General features: G+C 40.6%; 1 protein-coding gene across 2 annotated transcripts; it reads right to left on the reverse strand.

The window, feature by feature from the left end:
* Positions 1-454: 454 nt before the first annotated feature.
* HSPH1 (heat shock protein family H (Hsp110) member 1) lies at positions 455-24,172 on the reverse strand. 2 transcript variants are annotated; one of them, XM_057410403.1, is made up of 18 exons: positions 24,049-24,172; positions 23,264-23,321; positions 17,986-18,126; positions 16,103-16,225; positions 15,078-15,177; positions 13,105-13,238; positions 12,369-12,613; positions 11,224-11,452; positions 10,216-10,322; positions 8,758-8,891; positions 6,459-6,664; positions 5,401-5,532; positions 4,529-4,666; positions 3,977-4,102; positions 3,328-3,435; positions 3,103-3,222; positions 1,786-1,947; positions 455-1,319 (listed from the first exon to the last, which is right to left on the reverse strand). In XM_057410403.1, exons 1-18 carry the CDS (start codon positions 24,153-24,155, stop codon positions 1,119-1,121), a joined length of 2,571 nt encoding a protein of 856 aa, XP_057266386.1. In that variant the 5' UTR covers positions 24,156-24,172; the 3' UTR covers positions 455-1,118. The 2 variants fall into 2 exon arrangements, with proteins under 2 accessions (XP_057266386.1, XP_057266387.1); XM_057410404.1 differs by lacking the exon at positions 5,401-5,532.
* Positions 24,173-24,890: the final 718 nt, after the last annotated feature.

Here is a 24,890-nt window from a genome sequence, read left to right on the forward strand (position 1 = left end):
TTCTTGATTTTTAAAACTTTCACTAAGGTCTAACCAGAGCCACTTGCTCAGAAGAATGGGCTGAAATCACATTCACCATTTCAGTTCAGCCTATAACAAAGGGCAGCAGAGCATGGCCTAAGTATTCAATCAGGTTTTAACATTTTATTCTGAACTGCAGGTTATTGTCTCCAAGATAAAGGGTTGTGTTACAAATTTCATCCTATGCCTTAACATCTGTGAAGCTTCCAGATTCTTTCAGGTTTGTACAACCCTTGGGGCAAAGAAAGAGGCATAACTTGTTGAAACAGCTGATTTAACTTTCAAATTGCTGCACAACTGTTTTGTGCTAAGTGGGATAGTTTTAAGCCTTTTTGTAACTCTCACACATAGAACAAACCCCTCATAGAAAGCTGCGAAAAGGGCAACACTTCCACCAAAAGTTTGAAAATTATCACCCCAGCAAGTCAGGAGATACCAGTAAAATGAACTTTATTTTAAAGCTCATTAAAAAGCTTCACAATAACACTAACAGAATTAGCATTTCCTTCATGTTATGCACCCCACATGAAAAATGTATTTTTTAGCAAGAGACGAAACGTAAGCGTTTCTGCATGCTACTAACACATTTCACCATCTTATTATCTGATAAGTGCTTTGAACTGCAATGATCAAAAACCTCAGAACACAGGATTTCTTCTGTAAAGTCCTTAGGAATGGGACAGACACTGGCTTTTTACTGACGTACCCAATTAGATGTCCAGACAAAAGAAAACTACCTTGGCATCTACAAATGCCTACGAAGATTTTGATTACGACCTTTTGAAGGAGCAGTGTATGTCAGAGCAAGGGCTTCTTTTCATCTTTAGTGATGCAAATGGTTAAATACTGCACAGAAGCTTAGTATGAACTCACAATTCCACAGGAATCTGAAAGTTACCAAGGCAATTTTCCTTTTAGGATAGTCATGACCAACACTATTACTATTATGCCTCCCTTAACACAACATATCCCAGACAATCTTCAGGAAAAAAAATATAAATAGTTCCCAAAATGATGCATTCCCACCCCCCCATCACATACGACAGCAAAAATATCTTCTGTCATGGGATGAAATAACTTGCTGCAAGTGCAGTGGTTTAGTCCAAGTCCATGCTAATGGTGTTTTGATCACTCGGGTGACATTCACCATTTTGTTGAGGCATTTCAGAACTTTTGTCATCTTCTCCCATGTCTTCAGTTTTATTATCACCCCGGTCATTTAAGGGGTTTTCTTCCTTAGGGGAGTCAACTTTTGGTTTTGGTTGTGTCACAATAGGCTCACAGACGTTGTTTAACTCCTAAAAGAAAGGGAAAAGATGTAGTCAGAATGTATGTTAAAGGACTCATCAGCTTCACTACTGTGAAGAGTCCTGTGCCCAAAACTTTGAAATTTGCTTCTGTATGTTTCCCAAGTCTAAACTGTCAAGTACTTATTGTACCCTGAAATAAATCAACTGGTCTACTTTCTGAAGATCTGTGGGCAAAGTTCTTCAACCCACTATTCTGGATTTCACATGGGGTTTTTTCAAGACTATTTGTGCCTACCAGTAACACTGAAAACAACCCAAGTTTTTAAGGTGACTGAAAGACGCAACACATCAATAAAGCTCCAGATTTGTGTACTTTGCAGTGCAGCTCCTCTGCTTTCTCACTAACCACCTTTTAAGAACATTGGAGCAGTTAAGATGAAATTGGGGGACAGGTACATTCATTAGTCTAGCTTTCGCACTAGCCTCTGAAATTGGTCTCTTACAGTACACTTACCTGTAGCTTTGCCTTAATTTCACTTGAATGCACAGCTGGATCCTGATCTAAGCTCTTCTTAGCCTGCGCACTCACAGCATTATTCATCCACTCTACCACTTCACTAACACACTTTTCTACTTTCATCATTTCCGTTTCATCAATATGGATGTATTTCTCATCCTGCCCAAATACAAATGTTCTGCATTAGTTAAGTCAAATTTTCTGTCATTCAGTTATACCAACAAGACTATCCCAGTTACTTACAACTTATAATCTTTACTTATTTTCAAAATAAACAGAAGTTGTCAACAAGGTGGATCTGTTACAGCCCACAAGAAATACAGATGTCAAAATAAAGCTTCCTTTGCCCAATAATCAAACAAGAAACCTAGACAGAGGGAACTGAACATAAAATTCTTAGAGCTAATACAAAAACATCCCTTCCCTCCTAGAGTCCTACATGGGCCGAGGATAGTCTGCTGTATACAGAAGGGAAACAGTTGCTCATCTGTAGGAGCATTCCCTACAATTCCAGTTACATAATTAGCTGGTATCAGAAGAACCTACCCAGCAACACAATGATTTTAGTTTAAAATTCTAAATATGGATTCAAGTCTTAAATATACTATTTTCCACGATGCTAGTTATTTAAAGATTACGTAATAGTGAATGTCAGGACTTCAATACTGAATGCCTTCACTTAATTTTGTAACCTATAGCTGTGAAGACATACTTGTTTCTGATGCAAGTCTCAATCTTGAACTGAATTGCCTTGAGTTTTGTGAGCTGCCTTGTTAGAATTCATTAAATTGAAACCCATGGGATTAATTTTTAAAGGCAGGAATGCTATCCAGAAAATAATCTTCAAACACCAATTGGAAAAAAACCCCACAACAAACCCCCAAACAAAAAACAACCCCAAAACAAAACCAGACAAAACCCATACATAATAAAGTTGGATATTTTAGTTTATTCTGAGTAGCTGTTATACTAATGCTTCTCAACATGGCACAAATCTTGCTCCCGAAAGAAGTGGGAAGAGAAGCACACTTATAAAAAAGTCAATTAGCTTTTAATAGGTCAAGAATCACAGTCTAACCCTTGCTCTTTATAAGAATGTCCTTTCTAACCTGAAAACATCCAGAAGTACAAAGCAACTGAAGATATGACACACTGCAAGATTTTTTAGTACTGGGAAACATTTACCATATTGAATTTGTGACCTATATAACAGTAGATTGCAGCTCATCTGAGATGTGTACTTGAAGCTTCTGCCAGTTGGTTAGCCTCAGTGAAACTACGTGGTAAAAAGAAAGATAGTTTAAGGCCACTTACTTTTTTCCTGAATTCCCCAGCTATTGTAGCATAATACTGGAGCCTGTGTCCCAATTCTTCTAACAGCTTCGGTCGTTCTTCTGCTTCTTGATAGCGCATTTCAATTGGAGTACCTAATTTCTAGAAAAGGCAATTCCTGTGTGTTATATGATTCATTAACAACCACTAATGTTGTTCTGGGCAATGTTTTGGAAATCTTGCATTTTTGACATACTAACAACCTACCTTTAAATCTTCTAATTTGTCCACGTACACCTGCTTAGCTTCATCCTCGCCCTCTTCATACAGCCAGCCTTCTGTCTCTGTTAGGAGTGCAGAGAATCCCTGCAGATCCTATGCATCAATATAATTTAACAAGTCAAGCATCAAAATATGCACCAATTGACTGTGTTTGTCCTGCAGTGACAGGACATTGGTAAGTACACATTAATTCTTAACCTCTTACACAAAAACCTACATTTTGACTGCAGCTTTTGCATAATTAAGTCACTTCAATCACACCAGCTCCTGAACCGAGAAACACATCTACAACACAGGTAGCATTTACCACCTTTAGTGCTTATTACACCAGTGCTCTGGGTACAGCTCTAATTCATGGTTTTTGGTTATGGATACAGCAACACAGCATGTATCCCCTTCTAGTAACCAACTTTATTTAGAAAAAAATTTTACTCTATTTGTGACAAGATTTATTTTCAGGGCTGTGTAATACTTGCTAAGCCTGAAACTAACTCTGGATCAGTCCCAGCCATCACTCAAATGAGTTGTGGCTTTCAGCTATTTCCAGGGTGGTTATAAGAAAGCTGGCCCAAGGAACACAAAACAGATATTTGGTATCAGTATTTTCAGAGAAGCTCCTGAAATCATAACGTACCTTTTCACAAACAAACTTTTCATACAGTCCAGACAACTTGTCCCTGAACTCATATACATATTCCTCCACTGCATTCTTTGCATCATTTCTTTCTTTCTCCAGCTTATCTTGCATAATCATCTTTCCCTGTATAACCACAGAAAATAACTTAATTAAAAATAAACATTATGTGCAAACAGCATTCTTCAGTGCACAGCTCCTGTAAACACAGTAATCTCCCAAAGGCCTATGGCTGACAGAACTATTGGAATTCTCATTACTACGCCGTGGACTCATCTTAAGAAATAGGTTGCACTTCTCTGGATCACAACAGTTTGAACCAATCTGTGATGTCATGCCATGGATCAGTGAGTGCCCTGATACCATTGCTATAAACCACACTTCAACCTTTTGATTAACATATCAGTTTTGCGTTAGACTGTGTACTAAGCTCACTGTAAATTTGTGTTCACTCTTCAGGGTTACAGTAAAAGATCAGAGCTTGCCTTCAGAAACAGATGAATGGTTAGTAGCTGCAAGCAAGAAAGCAGTCTAAACCGCACTCTAACTCACCTCTGTTTCAATATACATATTGAGGAGATCTTTTCCTAACTGCCAAACCAAGTTAGCTTCAATAGGCAGTTCCACATTCTTCACTTTTATCTTGGGTTTTTTAGCTTCTGGGGGCTGATCAGCTTTCTTCTCATTTGTCTGAGTTGGAGAGAAGAAAAATAAGAATTTCCCTGACTTTCTGATGTAGCAGCACTGATGGAAGAAACATTCACAGGAAGAACATGCAGAGACTTTCTCTGTTCCTTCAGAATCTTCAAAACACACTTGCAAGGCACTTCCAAAGAATTCCACTTCCTGTCCTACTCTCCTTACAGTCTATTTCATAGGCAGTAAATACTGAGCTACAGGAAGGATGTTTCTCAGCTATACAGTGTACTTGCAGGTTTTCCAGAAGTGTGATTCAACAGCTTAGCACTATGCCAGTGATGCCAACAGTGGTTAAAATTTTAACCTAAAACGTTTTTCATCTTCTCAGATGAAAAGAGCAAACTACTAACAATATCATGCAGGTTTTGGGTTTGCACATATATCATTTCCTCTTAGGCTCATGAATTCCTGATCCCAACTTCCTTCAGCAGGCCTAATAACCCTGGTCTTTAACAGCTATTAAACAAATTGAAATGTTTGCAACCCAAACAGATTAGTTGCATAAAGACAGGGAAGTGGGAGAGAAAGACTTCTTGCAGGAATTCTTTTGCAAACTCTGTACAAAAATCATTGATATGTATGTATTATTTTTCACAATAGAAAAGGTATAGAAATGAAAAAAGTTCCAAGCACCAACTTGGTTACTTTTTCCTGGAATATGTTACTATTTCAAAAGCCACCATTATAGAGCATAACATTTTCAACAGAGTTAAAGGGTCACTCACTTTCTTGACATCTGGGATTTTGTTTTCTTCAGAGGGAAGTTCTGATGAAGGGGGAGACTGTGACGTTTGCTGACCATCAGTTTGTACCTGGGACTGTGTTCCAGCCTCACTGTTCTCTTGCTGGATATTTTTCTGAAATGAAAGCCCAGGCACAAAGGATGTAGAAGGCATGTGCACTTGTATTTAATAAAATTATAGGGCACTTCACTTCTGATGCACATACTGTACGAAGTGCCCTACAAAGCATTCTGTGCACACGTAGTAACACACACGCTTTAACTGATGGAGATAAGGACTAGGTGCAAGTTCAAAAGGACTTATTAAAAATGCTATGAATGCCAGGCTTGGCAGCATAATACCTCTGTGCGTGTGTGCGCATGCTACCACTTCTTACAAGAAGTAGCTTCTAGTTTATTGAGTCATAGCTTTTTTAAGTTTCCCCCCTCAGAAAACTATTAAAAACATCAAGTACACAAAAATGCTGCATTATTCCCCAGTGTTCCCCTCCCCTTTAATGCTGTAGAGAACTATCATAAAATACCAGCTTAGAAAGGACCTCAAGAATAGTCTGGTCCAACCTTTCTAGGCAAAGCGTGACCCAGACTAGATGCCCCAGCACCCTGTCCACCTGAACCTTGAAAGTGTCCAATGTTAGGGCAATTCAGCTCTCTCTTTCACAAAAAGTTTCAAAAAACTTAAGGATTGCACACAAATCCTTTTAACACAGAACATGGATGACTAATAATCCAAACCAATCTCCCCTATTTGGAGCAGCCTGGTAACTACAGCAGCTATAAGCAACCCCACCCTCAAGGAACCCATCTTCTGCTTTTTAGCACTTTGCCCAATAGCTGATTTTAAAATCCACGCTTAAGATAGCACAAGTTTTCTGCTGTTCTTATAAAGACACTATTTCCTGAAAACTATGCACAGCTGAAAGTTAACCCAACTTAGAGGCTAACTTCTCCTTAGAAGAAGGTATTTTTCTTCCAAACTACGTAACAGCAGAACACACTTTCATCAGTAAGGACATTCACACACAAGCCAAGTCAACTTACATCACTCAGGCTTTCAATAGGCCTCTGGTCCTGAGATTCCACTTCAGTTTCAACACTGACATCTTCACTGTCTTCACTTTTAACTGGTTCTACCATGGATGCAGTGGACACACTGAAAATGCCATGAGTATTGACACGGACTTTCACTTTGACTTTAGACTTTTCTCCATCTTTCTGGGCTGCCACATTCTGGATAACGTACTTACCTAAATACAAACGAATTAATACTCACACAGTGGAATTACGTAATATTACAGAGCCAGGAAAATACATCCCTTTTTCATAGGGGACACTTTCTAAATATTTGATGAAGTCTCTGTGTCAATCTCATGGCCCCCAAAAGGAGGACAGCAGGGAAGGGCAACTAAAACTATACTACTTTTCATCCAACTTTACCTTACAAAAGGGAGAAGGTTTATTTTATTATAGGGCAGTTTCTCCCAACACTAGCAATACAGAATAAATAAAAAAACTCACTCCCCCTTACTTGCGTTGCCTATGATGCTATAGCAGGATGAAAGAAAACTACACAAAGATTTAGTCCAATGTCAAGGTTAAGTGGTAAGTCTTATTACTATGAGTGACTGCCCAACAGTATTTCTGAAAGTGGTCTTTGCAGCTTCTAATATCCATGCAAGTTTGCCATTACTTTTTACTCTAGGGCAGAATGAAATTGTTTTGTAACTCTTGTAACACTTGAAAGTATTATGAGACTAAGACTGACAGCTAAATTAACAGTAAAAGAAGAATCAGATCTTCTTGACATTAAAAACAGACATTTTTCCTGCCTGCTACATGGTTACATGCCAAAACCCAGAACAATGACCTGGAGATTACAATGCTTGTGTCCACGCCCACTGATCTCATCAGAGGCTGGAATTACACAGGCTCACACACATTCCTTCAATAAGTCTAAACCACAAGTAGACAAGCTTTTACCTGCTTACTTTATAGGCTGAAGAATATCATCTCCCCCTTCTTTTTAAGTCCAACAATACTGGAGTTATGACCTGTCCTCCTTTTTGGCATTCACATCAGAACTACTGACTCACTCATTAGGACTACTAACAGTTCTGTTCTGTGCAAAAAGTTAATGGGCAAGGAAGCCAAAACCAGTCTGATTTCTAGTTCTGCTCTTACCAGTTTGCAGAACATTTTTGTTTGTTAAAGCCATATAAATTGAACACTCACATATCCCACCATCAGTCTTCATGGCAAGAGTTAACATGAGAGGAAGCCTTTTTCTACACCTACAAAATACTCAGGTGGTTTCTGAAGACACGATTTTTGCACTTTGTGACTCTCAGCAAGACAACCACATCATTTGTTTTGAAACAGAGAAAGTAACTGCTCCCCCCTGTTAGGATAATAGCTTTTGTTAACTTTGCAGTGCATTAGGCATTTGCTGAAATACTGGTAAATCAGATGGAGAGATTTTTTTTTCTCCCATATATTTTAAGAATACTTATAAAGCTTAACATCACAACACTGCTGATGCCGTATTTTAAGTGCATTGCTAACCAACAGGACAGCCATATTGTCAAATACTTAACCTCAGATTTGTTATTACTTCTACAACTCTGAAGAAAAATTTGAGCGTTCCGATTGCTGAGCTTCCTAACAGAACCTAATAATTACTTAACAATTAATAATAGCTTTATCTTAATTTTACATGCAAACATACAACATTTAATTGCATGCTTGGAACTTCACAGCAGTTATTTAATTGGCCTGTCTTTACAATCACAATCTTTTTCTAACTAACCACAATGTAAACTCTTTGTAATATGGTCAATATTGTAATTTGTCAAAAAAAGATGAAAGAACTGCTTATAAATGTTACCTATACAATTCAAATCAATACTGCAGCCTTGCAGCAGCCACTATTTAGGCTGTCTTGATTAAGACTTACTCAGCATTAAGTCAAACCCAGAAAGTGTAAGAGAACAACATCCAATAGTTACTCCAGACATGTTCATATTTTTACATGCAGGAGATTTTTCAAGCATTCCAAGCTTGCTTTAGTGATAAGCAGAAAAGTTTAAAAGTTATCTTTTATAGTGACAGCTCCATTCTAGCACTGTGCCTTCAGCTGTAGCTCCCCCTCATTTCTTCAATGGACTGAAGCAACATATGAAGGCCAAATTCAGTTAACTATTGAGTGGGAAAGTTGAAAATCTAGTCCTTAAGACACAATAAATACATAAATCATATAAACATACTGTAACACACAACAATTACAGGACTGATTTAAGACCAAACAATGTGAGACAACACTATTTCCAGGACAATTACTTACCAATTTTTGACTCAGGATATGGCACTCCATTAGGATCAGAATAAAAAGCCTCTAACTCAAATGGACCTTTTCTATAAAACGTAAGAACCTTGGAGAAAGGTGCTGCATGATTTCTGCTGAAGACCTCATGAACCCTATAATTAAGAGAAATACCACTTTTAGCAGAATATTTGAGCTGAAAAACTTTGCTCTAGGGTCACAACTCTTCAGAGAAACATGTTTTGGCATATTTAGCTGTCTGAACAATTCCAAGGATACTTCACTGCTGTACTGGAAGGAAAAAAATACTGTTGTGTACTGTACTGGAGAATTGTCCTATTCCACTCATTTTGAGTCTCGCAAGCAAGTTTAGATGTAGATGGCCATTCAGTGACAGACTATCAGGAGATCTCCAAAACCTGCTTCCTTCAAATACACTATTCTGAGCTTGGAATAGCATAATTGAAATCATAATTTGCACCCTTCCTCAGTTCATCTCAAAAGGCTAATTATAGCACTGTTAATTCCATACTCGTTTACTTTCAGTGGCTCAAGTAAGAACCCTGACACCAGCTTATTATTCATTCCTTGATTTGACAGAAAGACAACCAACTTTGTGTTCTTCCTCTAGGATCTGTCCATTACTATACCAGTCTGATTCTAATTTGCAAGTAAGTTTTGTCTCTTAACTATGGAAAGATATTGTCTAATCATCTAAATGTGACAAAATAAGAGGTTCACCTAGAATGTGATCTCTCAGGTTAGTCTCAGAAGCATGTGACAGAACAATTAGGTTCTACATCTATACAGAAGACAGATAAAAGGGCCTATTACAAGAATGGGACAGGTATGAACAGGTCCCTCTAGGACTGATGACCTCTAGAATTCAGACCTCCTTACAACCTCGACAGTAGCTTCATTTCCTACAGGCATGGCATAGTTAATAGCAGAGAGGCCTGAGTCTTAAGACACTGCATTTGCAAGAAATTTCTCTTAGGAAACCTTAAGAGTTACATCCTTGAGTCTGTTTTCAGCCAGATAAATAGCATTCATGCAAGCTCACAATACTTCCACTGTGTACTATATGTTCCTACTGAAACAAGAATCCAGATAGGTGTTAGGAACACCTTGAGTAAAAAAGCTAGAAAGTAAAGTGGGATCAGGAACCAGTAGCTGATCCAGCTCATTTCACATTTCAAAACCTGATAACCAGGTATGAGCAATGCAAGAGAAAATACTGGTTGGCAGTGAATTTAATCACTTGTTTTTTAATCTTTATTTTTTAACATATGAAAAGTTATGGTTAAAATTTCAGAGCATGCCTTTACGCATGCCTCTGGACTGTCAGCAATCTCTAGTACACGGTCTATGGACTTGTATCATCAGAATGCCAAGATCCTAACTTACATGCAACCAAGAACTTTATCCTTGAATTATGAAAGCCAAAAGCTTCACAGAACTGCAGTTTGAGCTACATACCCTTCAGTGTCCTCTGCTTCCGTGTTCCACAACAAAGATATTGGGAATGGCGTAGCATCTGTCACTGAGAATTCTCTCACTTTAAAAGCTGGAGAAAGAATTGCACACTAAACAAAAAACAGACATGCATTAAAGTTGGTTAACTGATTTACACCACCCACCCCCAAGATAGCTAGGTATCTTTAAACACGAGAATTCTGCTGACTTTACTAGAACAGAGCTGAGCAAATTGCTTGATTTCAATGAAGTCTGACAAGAAAACAGAAATCTCATGCAAGAGTGTTGATACTCTTTGGGTTAGTGGGACTTTTGGCCTTATTCTTAATGTGTGAAAAAAGGTAGCAGTCTAAATGAATACCAGGACTAGAAAGAATGGAAGTGCTGCATTAGTGCTAAAGAAGTGGTGTTTACCTTACAACTCCTGCTTCTTTCCCTAGAGACAACTAGCTGATAGTGATAGAAAGCAACCAGTGACAGAGTAAAGAAACAAGTCAAAGAAGAGCAGGAAGTAAGCAAGTAAAGGAGAAAAGGAAGAAGGCAGAATGAGTGGTTTGCTTGTAAAATATAGCTCACCAGCTGGAAACTGTAAAAATGAGGGGGAGATAGAATAAAAGTCCATTTCACACAGATGGAAAGTTGGATACCAGAAAATGCAAACTTGCAGTGTCTTGGGCTCCCCATAGATAATTCTCATACAGTTTGTCGATTAAAGTATCTTCCCTCAGCTTAACAGCAACTTAAATTTTTTCTCATTAAAGATCCCTATTTTGAAGAGTGGACTCTTTACAGAATACACCCAGGATCAGCACTTTCAGTAAAGTACTGCACCACAGAGGAGTACTCTGAACTTTTTAATCAGCATAGTCCCAAAAAAGACGCAGCACGTGTCTGTTCCCTTAAGTACTTTAGAACGGACCACTTCTGCCATTTCTCCTAACTGCTTGGCTAAGTCTTCACAGAAGTGTTCTCAATAAATCTAACTATTAACAAGTGTTGCTGGTACTATACCTGCAGAGCACAGCCCCTAGCTATGGCCTCATCTGCATTCAGTGTTGTGCTGATATCCTTGCCAAAGAATTTAGCAATCCTCTCCTTGACAGCAGGAATGCGGGTCGCTCCTCCCACAATCTCTACAGCAGTTACATCTTCCACTTTCAGTTGTGTTTGTTCCATTAATGAAAGCAGAGGTACCTCTATCCTCTGTAGCAGGTCAGCACACAATTCTTCAAACTGTGACCTTAAGAAAGAATCTGAGTTAACCAAAGAATGCCTGTCCCACCACTAAGATTTCTTAGTATGTTGCCAAACTGATGCTGACCAGATTTATTAACTACACTGCATAGAGACTTGAAGCTAAACCCCTATGAGTAGACTTAAGTGACAACCATCCACAAGGCGGTACATGAACAGCTGCTTACAAATATTCCTACACTGCTATCAATGTAGTTATGCAAGACAAAGGTATTTTTTTAAAAGGTGCTATATATTTGCCTCTCAGCAGAGGTTACAGGTTAAGAAATGAGGAAACACTGATACTTCCTTTACAATAAAAGGACTGTTCCCTAAATCCCAGAAGAAAAAAAAAAACCTTCACTACTCTCCTGGCAGTAGTTAAAGGGTTAACAGTAACTACAAATTAAGTTGTGCCTGTAAGTGCATGCAATAGAGAGAGACACATATGCACACATAGACTTCATTTACACTCAGACTATAATCAAGTCAGCCCCACTGTCCTCCATTTCTCTGACAGTATCTGCAGTACAGTAAGATCAGAAAAAAGGAACAAAGCTTCAATTTTTCCTATCTTAAGAGCACTATGGGATTTAGGTTACTTAAAACATGCAGGAGGCCTAAATATGCAGCCAGCCCCCCGGGGTCTGGTTTGTATGCATCTATCCATGGTTTTGAGAATGTGTCAACCTATAGAAAGAATCCAAGCTTCTTATACATGCATTATTACACTGAAACATTGCTCAGGTAGCTGAACACTACATTTCACAGCCTTAGTTATTCTAGCATTACAGAAATGCCACAGCTATTCAGCACTTGCACTTTGTTTTTTTAGCACAGTAAGTTTCTTTCAAACATGGAAAGAAACACTTGTTTAAGAAATAAAGCCACCAAAGCAACTGCCCATCTTGTACAGAACTCACCTGTTCATTTTTCCAGATACATCAGTATCATTCATGAAACACTCAATATTTAGGGGAATGTCTGTGCTATTTGAACTCATTAGTTTCTTCAGCTTCTCACATTCCTGATACAGACGAAGAAGAGCTCGAACTTTTGTTTTTGGATCCAGTTTGTACTTTGATTTTATTTCTGCACAGAAATAATCTACCAGCTTTCCATCAAAGTTTCTTCCACCTAGGAAAGGGTCAAATGCTGTGCCAAGCACCTGGTTTGAAAGAACACAATTATTTAGCCTTATACTCAGTAAAAATCAAATGCAGTCTTCCAAAAATCAGCAAGTCTTTGCTTCACAAAAGGTTGGGGGCAAGTTAGCCTATCTTCCAGTGCACAGGCTTAAGCACTTCAATCAACCATAGCAGCCAATAATTGCTCTTCACTTTTACAGTGGAAGTAAGGCTAAGTAACTGGGAGACAATCCTAACCACCCAATTTTAATCCATACACACATTCATTTAGGTAAAACTAAATTACAGCAGTTATATTGTAGATCTTACATTGGTGTATTGCAAAGAATTTACAGCCTCTATTTGAAACCATCTTAATGAAATGAAGGATACCGATAAAAATCTTCACCTTTTGACTTGTTACCACTCCCCATGCATTAAATACTTTCCAAATTTTACAACCAAGGCAGTTTTACAGGCTATTTTATTATAATGTCTGATAAACCCTTTCATTTTCATTTAATCTTACTACCTTTAGTTTACTCTTGTTGAATGCACAGGCTGATACTTGAAATGCAGAATGCCCCATATCAACAAACACAACTATCCGTGGCTTCTCTTCAGGAGCTGGCAGGTCTTGCTTATAAATTCCATAATTCAGAGCCACTGCAAGAAAAATGTCATTATCCATACAATCTCTAGCGAGTCTCCAATTGCATGCCATCACAACCCTGTGAATATTAAGCTACAGAATCAAGAGCAATGAGACATATCCAGACATACACCTACATAAGGTCTTACCTACATGGAACCTTTATTCCATTAATATGTTTTAGGATCTGAGAAGCATAACATCCTTCCTCAGTCACATACATACTCTCCAAGTGTTTAAGCACACAAAAATAAGCAACAAACTTGATCTATTAACAACTGATTTTTTTTTTTGCTTTGCATAGTAATCAAAACCAAAGCATCTTTACAACAAAACCCAAACTCAGTTTTGTATTTATAAGGAGTACCTCCCAGGCATGAAAGTTTTGTCTGTGAATGGTATAAATGGTCAGCAGAGGTTACAAAAGGCAAGAACCTCAGCCTATACAGAATTAGCAGGGGCAGACAGTTCATGAAGTACATCAGAATTGTAAAACAGAAGCCAGTGGGACATGAAAACATGGGATGAAGAAGTCCTAAGACTGAACACAGCTTTGTAGCAGCATTCATTCCGAATGGTTAGCGGTGTCAAAGCTAAGCAACAAGCTGATGCAGTAACTGAAGACAGATAAAACCCTAGAGAATCTTGGCTACATGGTTAAGTAGGAAAGGCTGAGATTTTGGCATGAGATAGAATGTACAAGAATGTACATTTGTGTATGACCAAAAGAATCCCAAGATGAAGATAATAGCCAGGATACCAAGTTTATCAGGCAAGAGAACCAGAGTCTTACAGTCAAAAGGAAGGCTGGGAATACATGCTCTGAAAAGCAACATTTTACAGTCAACATTGACATTCTCTCACTTCAGGAGATGGCAACACCAACTCCCCCTCTCACATCAAATGCACTAGTTCCAGACCATGTGGAACAAAGGACAGCCAAGTTTCCCACTTATCAGACACTTAGGATTTATGGATTCTGGTGTCTAACATAAAGTTCCCCTGCAGTTGGTGCACTCATTCTGTGTGGATGCTTTGGGGTCTGTAAAACCCCAGTACCAGCACACATTAATCCCTACCACAAGTAGTCATTAAATGGTGGTTAATTAAAACCAGAAACTATTTCACAAAATATATCTGTTATATCCTTGAGATCTAGATTTAACTGAAATTGTGTATTGGTCTGTTTCACATAACATTTTTATCTCTGAGCAAACTGAACACACTGCCTTTGTTTCCAAGCTAAAAAATAAATTCATGAATTTGGCAAGTCTCAGCAGAATTTGCCTTTCATTAAAAACAAATGAACAACTAAATATTTTTCTTTTATGTCCTACTGTATTTTAGAACCCCTTCCCCAGAGATAAAATCAAAGACTCTTACATTTAAAATATCAGAGAAACTTGGATGGCACCCATTAGCCTTGCATGGTAAAGAAAAAATCAGAAATGCTACAGGCTACACAGTAAAAAAAGGCTGCTGGTGCTAAGGATGGGAAAGAGCTGTATGCTTTTCTGATGGCCTGATACCTTCTGACAAAAAGGAAGTGAAAAATGCTTTTTTGAAAGGCCTAGGCCTTTAATTGGCTTGTATTGTGAGAGGTCATCTCTGAATTGGGTGTGAAGGGTTACTTCCAGTTCAGCAGAGAAAGAGGTTGGAAAGGTACTCTTTGGTGACTGCTGAAGTCATAAACACCTTTTTTTTCCCCCCTGTAAATTAACAGAAGACCAACAAGCTTTTAGAATGTTTATCTCAAGTCTAATCTTTCAAGTCAGTCCTGTTTCTTAAAGTAGATAAATGCACCCTCCATCACACCTTTCATTTGCAGAAAACTGCCATTTTACCCTACTTACCTGCTGTCATGTCATTCATTAATCTAAGACAATTCAATCCAACAATCTGAGCTGCATCTAGAAGGGACCTCCTTTCAGCATCTGTGAAAAATGATGGAACCTGAAGAAAGAAAGAATGGGAAGTTATTTCCAGAAAATGAGACACACTGTTTATTTGAAAGTATGCATTTAAAAATCACATTTATCTCTCCTCTTCAAGAGGACACTTGATCACTGCAAGTCTTCTGACATGCAACTACTACTGTACTGAATCAAGACTTTAAATATTCTATTCAAACAAGCCGAGTTGGAATTAAACAAGAGGAATACATTGTTGAAAATTTGCTACAGAACTCTACTATTAGCATTGGAAAGTGACCTTTGACGCCCTCAGGGACAGAATCTACATCATTAGAGGACACTTGTCAGGTACTGACTGGAAAACAATCTCTTCTAATAACAGATCTAAACATTATTAGATGTAACACCTGACAGTCTTATTCAAAATCCCATTGGGAATCCAGAGACAGATGTTATTTCATACTCAGCCTTTCCAATGGAATGACTGTTCTGTATCTGAGGTAATCTTCTGTGCAGTCATAAATTGAAAAACAAATTAACTTACTGAGAGGATGAACATAAGCAGGACAGAAACAAAGGTTTTCAGCTGCTACAGGGCAAACTTCAATAAACAAAGGTATCTATATTTAGGTGTCTATATTTTGAATTACTCATTAAAATGAGTAATTAGTATGCTTAGTCATGGAAACAAACTGCAGCAGAAGGGTATATACCTGGATCCCAGGAATGCTCTGGGTCTGAAAGTGCAAAAGTCTCCAAGAGAGTAAGTTAATGAAGTGGGTCAGTGTCTGGAATACAGAAGTGGCCCTGGGATTTCTTTAAGCCAAAAGCTCTAAGGCTAGTTAGGATTAATCCCTTTCTAAGTGCTTATGCAGTGTTCTTTTTTCACTCTACATGAACAGAAACAAAATGTGCTCAATAGCTGAAGTTAAAAGACAATGTCCCTGTGCACTACAATTACTTACAGAAATAACACAGTCTGTTACTGGCTTTTTCAGATTACTCTCTGCTGTCTCCTTTAATTTAGTCAATAACATAGCTGAAATCTGTTCCACGCTAAAGATATGCTCTTCATCCATGTACATGACCTGGATAGAAGAAATAGGTAAAATAACTACATTATTTCAACTGGAAAAAAATTACATGTGTTTAATGTTGTTTGATACACTGCTAATACTGTTAACCATGACATGCTTAATTATTTCATTATAGAACTTCACTTTCCAATCTGATTTCCCAGTTGAGTGTCTTCAGAAGCAGAAATTCCACGTTCAGACTTACAGCATTAATAACTGTATCAAATCTACGGACAAAGCAAACTGCTAGGAAGTAATGTAAAAGGTAGCACAAGTCTAAATTGCGACTAAAGCTAGACATGGTTACACAGCATTATTCCAAAGAAGTAAAAACAGCTATCAATTTTCAAACTGTTGCCAGCTGCAGGAAAGTCAAGAATTTCTTGCTATTCTCCTGACATGCTAATGCTTCTGCTCAAACCTGTGAAGAATCTCTGAAAAGAAGAAATACACAACAGTTCACTTATGCACGTAAAACAACTAAAAGCTTAAGGTGAAGCTCAGCAAAAAGGTCATTTGTTGCTCCCTTACCAAGAAATTATTTGGATCACCATTTTAGTGTGTAACAAAATAAATAGGCAATGATGAAGTGAAGGAATGTTACAACTGATTCTTGAAAATAGCTCTTGCCTTTGATTTTCAACAGTCCAACTTGGGAAAAAAAACAACCAACCAACCAAAACCCAAGCATTTAATTTTAATAGAAAAAATTGCACTCTAAATATCCCAGTATTACTAGATGTGGCTTAAGTTTTTACCAGTTAAATAGAAAAAAACTCATTTGTTCTCCAATTAGAGAGCAAAGAAATAACAAGTAGCACTACCTCCCAATATTAGACTCTCATATAGTAAGACTCCTACACACACCATAATTAAAACATTCATTTCTGTCTGAATTTACCTGTTAATTTCACAAGAGTACAGACAGCATAAGAGAAAGTATCTCCTCCTTTGTAAAGCTTGACTACTCTTCAGTCAATGTATCATCTGTACGTCATCAACTGTATCATCTCCTCTGTAATCTATTTATTACCTAGGCCTGATCTATACTGAAGTTTTGGGGCATCAGTTCAAGGTATGGAAAAAAGCAGCAAACTGAATTCACAGCCCTAAGTTAGGGTCTTCATTAATGAAGCAGCACTGCCTGTTATGCCAGCAAGGCCTCATTATCAATATTTTTGTATACTTCTGTAAATGAATATGCTGTTATTTAACTGTACCTATTCCAAGAAAAGCTGACATTGTATCAGCAAACTCCCTGAAATGCAAGCAATTTGTACCTGTAATGTGGTACAAACTGGTTTTGAACATCTGTTGCAAGTAACTTACACTAAAGACAGACATGTCACCCATTTATAGCAATTATTCTGAAGAGTTCCTGCTACTTTACAAGGAATTTGTAACCATGTAATTAGATTGTTGCAATGCAGTACACACAAGAGTGACAGAAAGGTTAATAGTCTGAAGTAAAACCATAGGACCTCATAATTATGTTAGCAGTGGTTTTTCTGGGATGTTTTGAGATGGATGTGCAATTTGCCAACAAGGAAGCTCACATTTCAGCCATTACTTGCAAATGAACCTTAATTTGATAGTTAACATAGGCTATTTCAAGAGGAAGCTGTCTATTCATACAAAAGCTCTTCTTTACCAGAAAGGTTAAAGAAAACCTTTAGGGTAATTAAAGGAAACCTGTATTTTCATGACTAGGTGCTGAAGTGTAAGCTTTTAAACTTAGCTGCAAAACCCCAAAATATATACTGCAAATTTACCTTTACTCCAACTCCACCATTCTTCATCGGAACCAAATCATAGCTCAACTTCTCTTTTTCCTTTTGAACAAAAGGATCATTAAATGCACGGCCATGGAATCTCTTGAAGTTAGAAACTGTGTTATGCGCATGAGTAATTTGCTGTAAAGAAAAACAGGAAATTTAGAAATCCACTGTTAATCAGCCTCCAGAGTTCAGTGCTGGTCTGCAGGACCCCAAGCATCAGTCAAGTTTTAAGCCAACTGCTCATTTACTTGTCATATATTTATGTAACACCTGCAATTACTATCTGGCTCTTTATATGAGCTTATTACTACAGAAGATTACACAAGTCAGAAACACAGATGCTTACAGACCATTATATATTAATGATTATAAGGATTACAGAAGTATCTCTAAAACCTTGAAGCAATCAGGAGAGCAATCAAGAGGATCTTTATCTAGTACTGTAGTCACTTAATTTAAAATCATAGAATTGTTAAGGCTGGAAAAGACTTTTATGATAAAGTCCAATCGTTAACATAGCACTCCCAAGTCCACCACTAAACCATGTCCCTAAGCACCACATCTACATGCCTCTTAAATACACCAGGGATGGCAATGCCACCACTGCTCTGGGCAGCCTGTTCCAATGCTTGACAACCCTTCTGGTGAAGAATTTTTTTACTAATATCCAATCTAAACCTCCCCTGGAGCAACTTGAGGCAACTTCCTCTTGTCCTATCACTCATTAGTTGGGAGAAGAGACAGACACCCACCTCCATACAACCTCCTGTAAGGCAGAGAGCCAGAAGGTCTCCCTGAACCTTCTTTTCTACAGGGAAACAACCTCAGCTCCCTCAGCTGCTGCTCACAGGACTTGTTCCCTAGACCCATCACTACCTTCATTGCCCATCTCTGAACTCGCTCAGGCACCTCAATGTCTGTCTTGTAGTGAGGGCCCAGAACCAAACACAGGATTTGAGGTGCAGCCTCACCAATGCCGAGTACAGGGGGTATCACTGCCCTGGCCCTGCTGGACACACTGCTTGATACAGGCCAGGATGCCATTGGCTTTCCTGGCCACCTGGGCACAAGCTGGTTCATGTTCAGAAGCTGTCAATCAGCACCCCCAGGTGCTTTTTCACAGAGCAGCTTCCCAGTCACTCTTCCCCAAGCCTGGAGTGTTGCATGGGGTTGTGTAACCCAAGTGCAGGACCCAGGACTGAGCCTTGTTAAACCTCACACAGCTGGCCAACCTGTACAGATCCCTCAGCAGAGCCTTCCTACCCTCCAGCAGATCAACACTCCCAGCCAACCCGATGTCTGCAAACTTATTGTGTGTGCACTTAGTCTCCTTGTTCACATCATTGACAGATACTAAACAGAACTGGCCCCAGTATTGAGCCCTGGGGAACACCACTGTGACAGGCTGCCAACTGGATTTACCTCCTTTCACCACAACTCTTCAGGCTTGTCCATTCAGCCAGTTTTTCACCCAGCAAAGACTATACCCAGCCAGTTTCTCCAGAAGAATGCTCTGGGAAATTATATGAAAGGCTTTACCCTTAAGTTGAGGTAGACAGCATCCACAGTCTCCCTCATGCACCAAATGGGTCACCTTCTCATAGAAGAAGACCTTCACCAAGCAGAACCTGCCTTTCATAAATCCATGCTGACTGGGCCTGATCACCTTATGTGCCATGTGATGGCACTCAAGATGATCTGCTCCATAACATCCCCCAGCACTGAGGTCAGGCTGACAGCCCTGTCGTTCCCCAGATCCCCCTTCCACCCCTTCTTGTGGATGGGCATAACATTTGCTACCTCCAGTCCACTGGGTCCTCCCTGGTTACCTAGGACTGCTGACCAATGATAGGAAGTGGCTCAGTGAGCACTTCTGCCAGCTCCCTCAGTACCCATGGGTGGATCCCATCTGGCCCTAACAGACTTGTGTGTGCCAAAGTGGTGTAGCAGGTCACTGACCATTTCCCTTTGGAAATGTGGGCTTCATTCTGCTCCCTGTCCCTGTCCTCCAGCTCAGCAGCTGGGTACTCAGGGAACAACTGGTATCACTATTAATAGTAATTATTACTGCCGCATCACAGCCTTTTCACTCATTCTGGTCACCAGCACTCCCCAACAGCTTTTTCCTTGAGGGAGCAGGGGGACAGACACAGGGGACAGCAGAGCTTGGCCATGTTTGCGCTAGGACTGATCCCATCAGCTGCTCTAGCCTGAGTGAGCCACAGGCTCCTGGTGTCTCTCCCAGATCCCCAGAGATCCCCTTGTTCAGGAAGTCCCCATGCACCTCACCGGAGTCCTCTGCTGCCAACTGTACTGGCACCAGAGCTGCTCAACTCAGCAGCTGCACAGCAGAATTTAGACAGAATTCAAACAGTTAAAGACAACAACCAGCTTCCAAGTAGTTGCAATGCTTGTAAACTGGCACTCCAAGCCCAGCCACCTCACCCCACTACATTAACAGCAAACAGCTGCTTTCACAGTTATCAAGTTCCTAACTAAATCTCCCCATACATTCCACTGTGTACTTTTTTCCCCTGGAGCTACTTTTAAACCATGTCATTCCTCTGTTCATGTTCACCTAGCAGCTACTCAAATTCTTGCACCAGACTGAAGGATTCAGCGCACAAACAGCAAGAAACATGAGACTCTTTTGGCAACAATGTCAGCTTAAAGTATATATTTGAAGTATACCTACAAAACCAGCTGACCTAAAGAAGCATTCTTCATCAGGAGTACAATGCCAAACAGAAATTAGACAACTAGCCTGGCCTAAAGAGATACTGCCAGTATCTCAGAGCAGAATGAATCCTATTCTACTGGAGAGAAACTAAAGTGCATTGATCTCTCCAGAATAGGTAGGCACCAAGAGAATGCATGATAACTTAAATCATGATCATCCATCCAGAGGAAGATTTCTAGCATTCACTACTCTCAAAGGAAAGCATCAGTTTCTTATTGCAGACAATTTTCCATCACGGAATTGAAAAACTGTATCTGATATTATAAAACTATGTAAGTATGACAGTTCTCCAATAGAAAAGCTCCCTGGCAAAGAAGCAGACCATACCCATGCTATTCATCATACTTTCAGAAAGGTCTGTGTGTGGAGAGGAAGATGTCCCACCCAAATTCACTACTAGGAATTCAGCAATTACTACTAAGAGCATGAGTTAGTACAGGCCAAAAATCATGCCAGGAGCCATTCCAGTACTTCAATGCAATAGAGCATTTAGGTTCCTGTGTCCAAGATCATTTCCCAACATGGTTTCATTTATTTTTATATCCACAACTTCAGAGTACTTCAATGCTACGTAATTCACAGCTGTATTGCTAAAGAACATAGAAACAAAAGTTATTACCACACAGTGGTCAAAGAATCACAAACACTCTAGTACCTTTTATAGCCTAATTTAGAATTAACCTCAGAGCCTTTTCTAAGGGAACAATCCTCAGATATTTTTAGCTTAACTGTATGTCATTAGGTCTGTAGCATGCTTTGGGATCTTCCTACTTAGCCACAATTAAAAAAGCTGACAATTACATTCTGTTAACTAACACACTGTTCTTAACTCCAGTGATACAGACTTACCTAAAGGAAACAAATTCTCTGGAAATTCACTGCAATAGCAGCTCCTCAAGTGATAAAGCAAGAGAGCACCTCTGAGCATCAATAAGCTCTCACACAATCACACTGTTGAAGTCACCAGTCAAAATATTTTTGCTTTTTTCTTTTGTTATGGGGAGGTGGTGTGCTGGGGTTTGGTTTTTCATTATTATTAGTTTTGTTTGTTGGGGCTTTTGCCTTTTACTAACCAAGAAATTTGCTCAAATAAAACCTGTGATCATTTTACTCCTTGATTTTAGTAGCTATTACACCCTAGGACACTGAAAATACAACTCACAGTTGTCCATGTCAAGAAATTTCTACCTTTAGAAATCAAAGAAACAGGATTTACATCTCAAATGATCAGCCAAACCAGACCAAGTGCAGCAAGAGTAATAAATGTTCTGATGTCTTTTATAATTTTAAGTACCACATACCCTCTAGTAAAAATATTTGGTTTCAATGGCTAACACAACCAAGCATGAAAGAGACAATATAGTAACACATAAAGGTTAGTCTGAAGAAGTGGAGTCACAGGTGTTCATCATTGCATGCTTTTAAATGCAATTCAAGAGAAACTCCACTTTCAGTTTACTTTGTATTTTCAATGGCACTTACTAGAATAATCTAACATCACTGGAACACACCCAAGAGTACACAGGATTCAGATCACTTGCTGTTTTGAGTAACAACTCATTTCTGCACACTGATGAATCATACTAGTTTCCAACTTGAAACTGGAAGCAGTCTAATAAACAAAAGCAATGCTAAACTTAAATTTCAGGAAAAAATATAAACACATGCATTGACTTTATTACTCCAAATGTTAACCTGTGATCAAGTATACGTGTGCTTGTGAAGACGTAACCTATTCGCATTGCCTTGTCTGATTAAAATTAAGAGGGGAGCTATTACAGTGGGGAGGGAAGTCTTTTAGTACTCTCTCCATGGAAACCCACTGCAGTCCTTTTACTACAGAGATCCGCACAGGCCAGCGGGGGCTGCACACTCGGCCTCCACCGGCAGCAGTTATGTAACAATCTATCACACAATACCTCCGGGTTTATTTAACCATTAAACTTAGTTATTCCAAGATTTATCAGAAGTAAGCCGTCCTTTTCATGAAGAAAAGATTCAATCTTTCATAACACTTTCATCAGAGGAGAAAAAAACAACCTAAACCCACCACAAAAAGCAGAACTAAGGACTTACACCTTCAAAACCTTCCACATTTACCTTCCACTGAAACCGAAGGCTGTAAAGTACCCAAGCAGCTTTAACAATCTGAACCAAGACTCTCCCTCTGCATTTAATTTTAACAAATTATACACAGCATTTAAAATTTCTTCCTTCAAGTGCAAGGAAAATCCTACATACAACTACTAGGAAAAGAAACCTGATGACCTGAAGCTGTCAGAAAAAGAATGCGTTCAACTGGAAAATACTATCATAAATGAAAGAGTGCAGTAATGGTCTAGTAAAATCATCCTGCATCCCTCTGGAGGAAGCATGGCAGCATAATACAGCATTTCTCAAATAAAAGGCTTGACAAGGAAAACTAAGTATTTTGTTTTAACTAGCGAGCCAACTCTCTTTACACCCACTGGCACTTCAACTGTTTGCACTGGCCAATTCACTGCTACAAACAACTAGCAGAAAACGACCTACCTGGTTTTTAGCCGAGACACCAATAGCTCTGTTTTTCGATCCAAACGAAACCACCGATCTGAAAAGAACAACAGGCTAATTAACTCAGTGCTGACAATGAACGTGGCTGAGGGATGTTACGGATACATTTTCTCAACTGCTAAGTCTTTCCGCTTAAGTGCCATTCTTCCAGCTTGCTCCAAAACGGCACAATAAGGATCTTACCCACCTGCAAGCCTTGGCTCGAATCCAAGACTCCTCAGGAAGATTTTTGATAAGAGTTAAACATGAAAATAACAACTCAGAGCTCGCACCCCGACTACGTCCTGCTCATCTGTGCTTGGCTGCTCGTAACTTCATAACCAACTCCTGCTTTGAGCCAGAAGCTTTCTCTACCCGAGCTCATACTGCAGAACTGCTCCAGGGCAGCTGGAGCCCACCCGAGCGCGGAGAGACAGAGCCGCGTGTGTGCTGTCCCCGTGCCCCATTTACACCAGGCTGCCCCGGCGGGGATTCTCCTCGCAAACGCCGGCTTTGCCGCACCATTACCGGAGAAGCCTTCCCGCCGCAGACCACTCTCATATCCATCTCCGTACCCGCAGGACACATTTCTGTCCTGACTCGGGGGGACGGGGCTCCCGCCGTGAAAGACCGGTCCCCCCAACGCCCCCTCCCCCCCCCCCCGGAAGCTTCCAGCACCTTCCAGCGTGGGCCCTCCGCCGACCACGGACGGGCTGCCCCCCACCCGCGAAAGGACCCCGCCGCCGCATCCGATCACCTCCCCACCCCCCGAGCTCCTCACTCACGGCGTGCAGCGGTCGCTGAACTCGTTGGCCACAGTCTCGATGCCGCCGGCCCGCGCCACAGCGATGTAGCAGCTCTGGCAGCCCAGGTCAAAGCCCACCACGGCCATGGCCCCGCCGCGGGGGGGGGAGGGGCGCGGGAAGAGGTTCCTGTCTCGCCTTGCCTCAGGTCTGGTCGGCTCAGCTCGCTGCCGGAGATCTACTGCCAGTTCCGCGCGCGGGCGGGAGGGGAGCCGGCGCCGCCGCTTTAAATATGACAATGAGACGAAGTTTCCAGAAACTGCGGCAACCACTCACCGGCTCCACGTGCGGCTTCCGCTTCCGCCTTCGGCCGCGTTCTCGAACAATTCCCGCCAATCGGCGCCGCCGCTTCCTCGTAACGCGCGCCGTTGTCCTGGCGACCACGGACGCCACCGACGCCACTAGGGGAGGAGGCGGGGCGGAGCGGCGCCGGCTCCAGTCAGAGTCGGTCTGGCAGGGCGGGGCAGGCGGGAAGGGGGCGGGTCGTGTCTGCCGCCCGCCCGCCCGCCCGCCCGCCCGCTCGGTGGTAGCCGTTAGTTGGCTCCTCAGCGAGACATGGTGGGAGCTTCGGAGTTGCGTTTTCCAGTGCGCTGTCCTAGTTCCGTCGCCTGCCCTTTCCAGCCCGTCTGCTCGCCTCTTCCCTTCCGCTGTTGCTCCCGAGGGGTGGCGGGGCTTTTGTCCGGCCACGGGGTTGCCCGAGGGAGGCCGGGCCGCTGGAGAGCTTGGATCGTGTGGAGAGCCCTGCTGCTGCTTGCTGACAGGAAAAGCGTTGGGCCGGGGGGCTGTCAGTGGCTGTGCGGGCTCTGAGGTCGCGTTGAAGTGCT

This window comes from Pezoporus wallicus, unplaced genomic scaffold (genome assembly GCF_028554395.1).
Source record: "Pezoporus wallicus isolate ANWC-B61680 ecotype Strahan unplaced genomic scaffold, APGP_CSIRO_Pwel_v1 contig_1876, whole genome shotgun sequence".
Classification (NCBI taxonomy): domain Eukaryota; kingdom Metazoa; phylum Chordata; class Aves; order Psittaciformes; family Psittacidae; genus Pezoporus; species Pezoporus wallicus.

What these genes read in the sequence shown, in the direction of transcription:
- HSPH1 (XM_057410403.1), bottom strand. Translation starts at nt 24,155, where the DNA reads ATGGCCGTGGTGGGCTTTGACCTGGGCTGCCAGAGCTGCTACATCGCT. An exon ending in AATGAATGACATGACAGCAG is followed by an intron (nt 13,239 to 15,077) that starts GTAAGTAGGGTA and finishes TTTTTCTTGCAG; the next exon opens with TGGCTCTGAATTATGGAATT. An exon ending in CTGGGGAATTCAGGAAAAAA is followed by an intron (nt 1,948 to 3,102) that starts GTAAGTGGCCTT and finishes GTATTTGGGCAG; the next exon opens with GATGAGAAATACATCCATAT.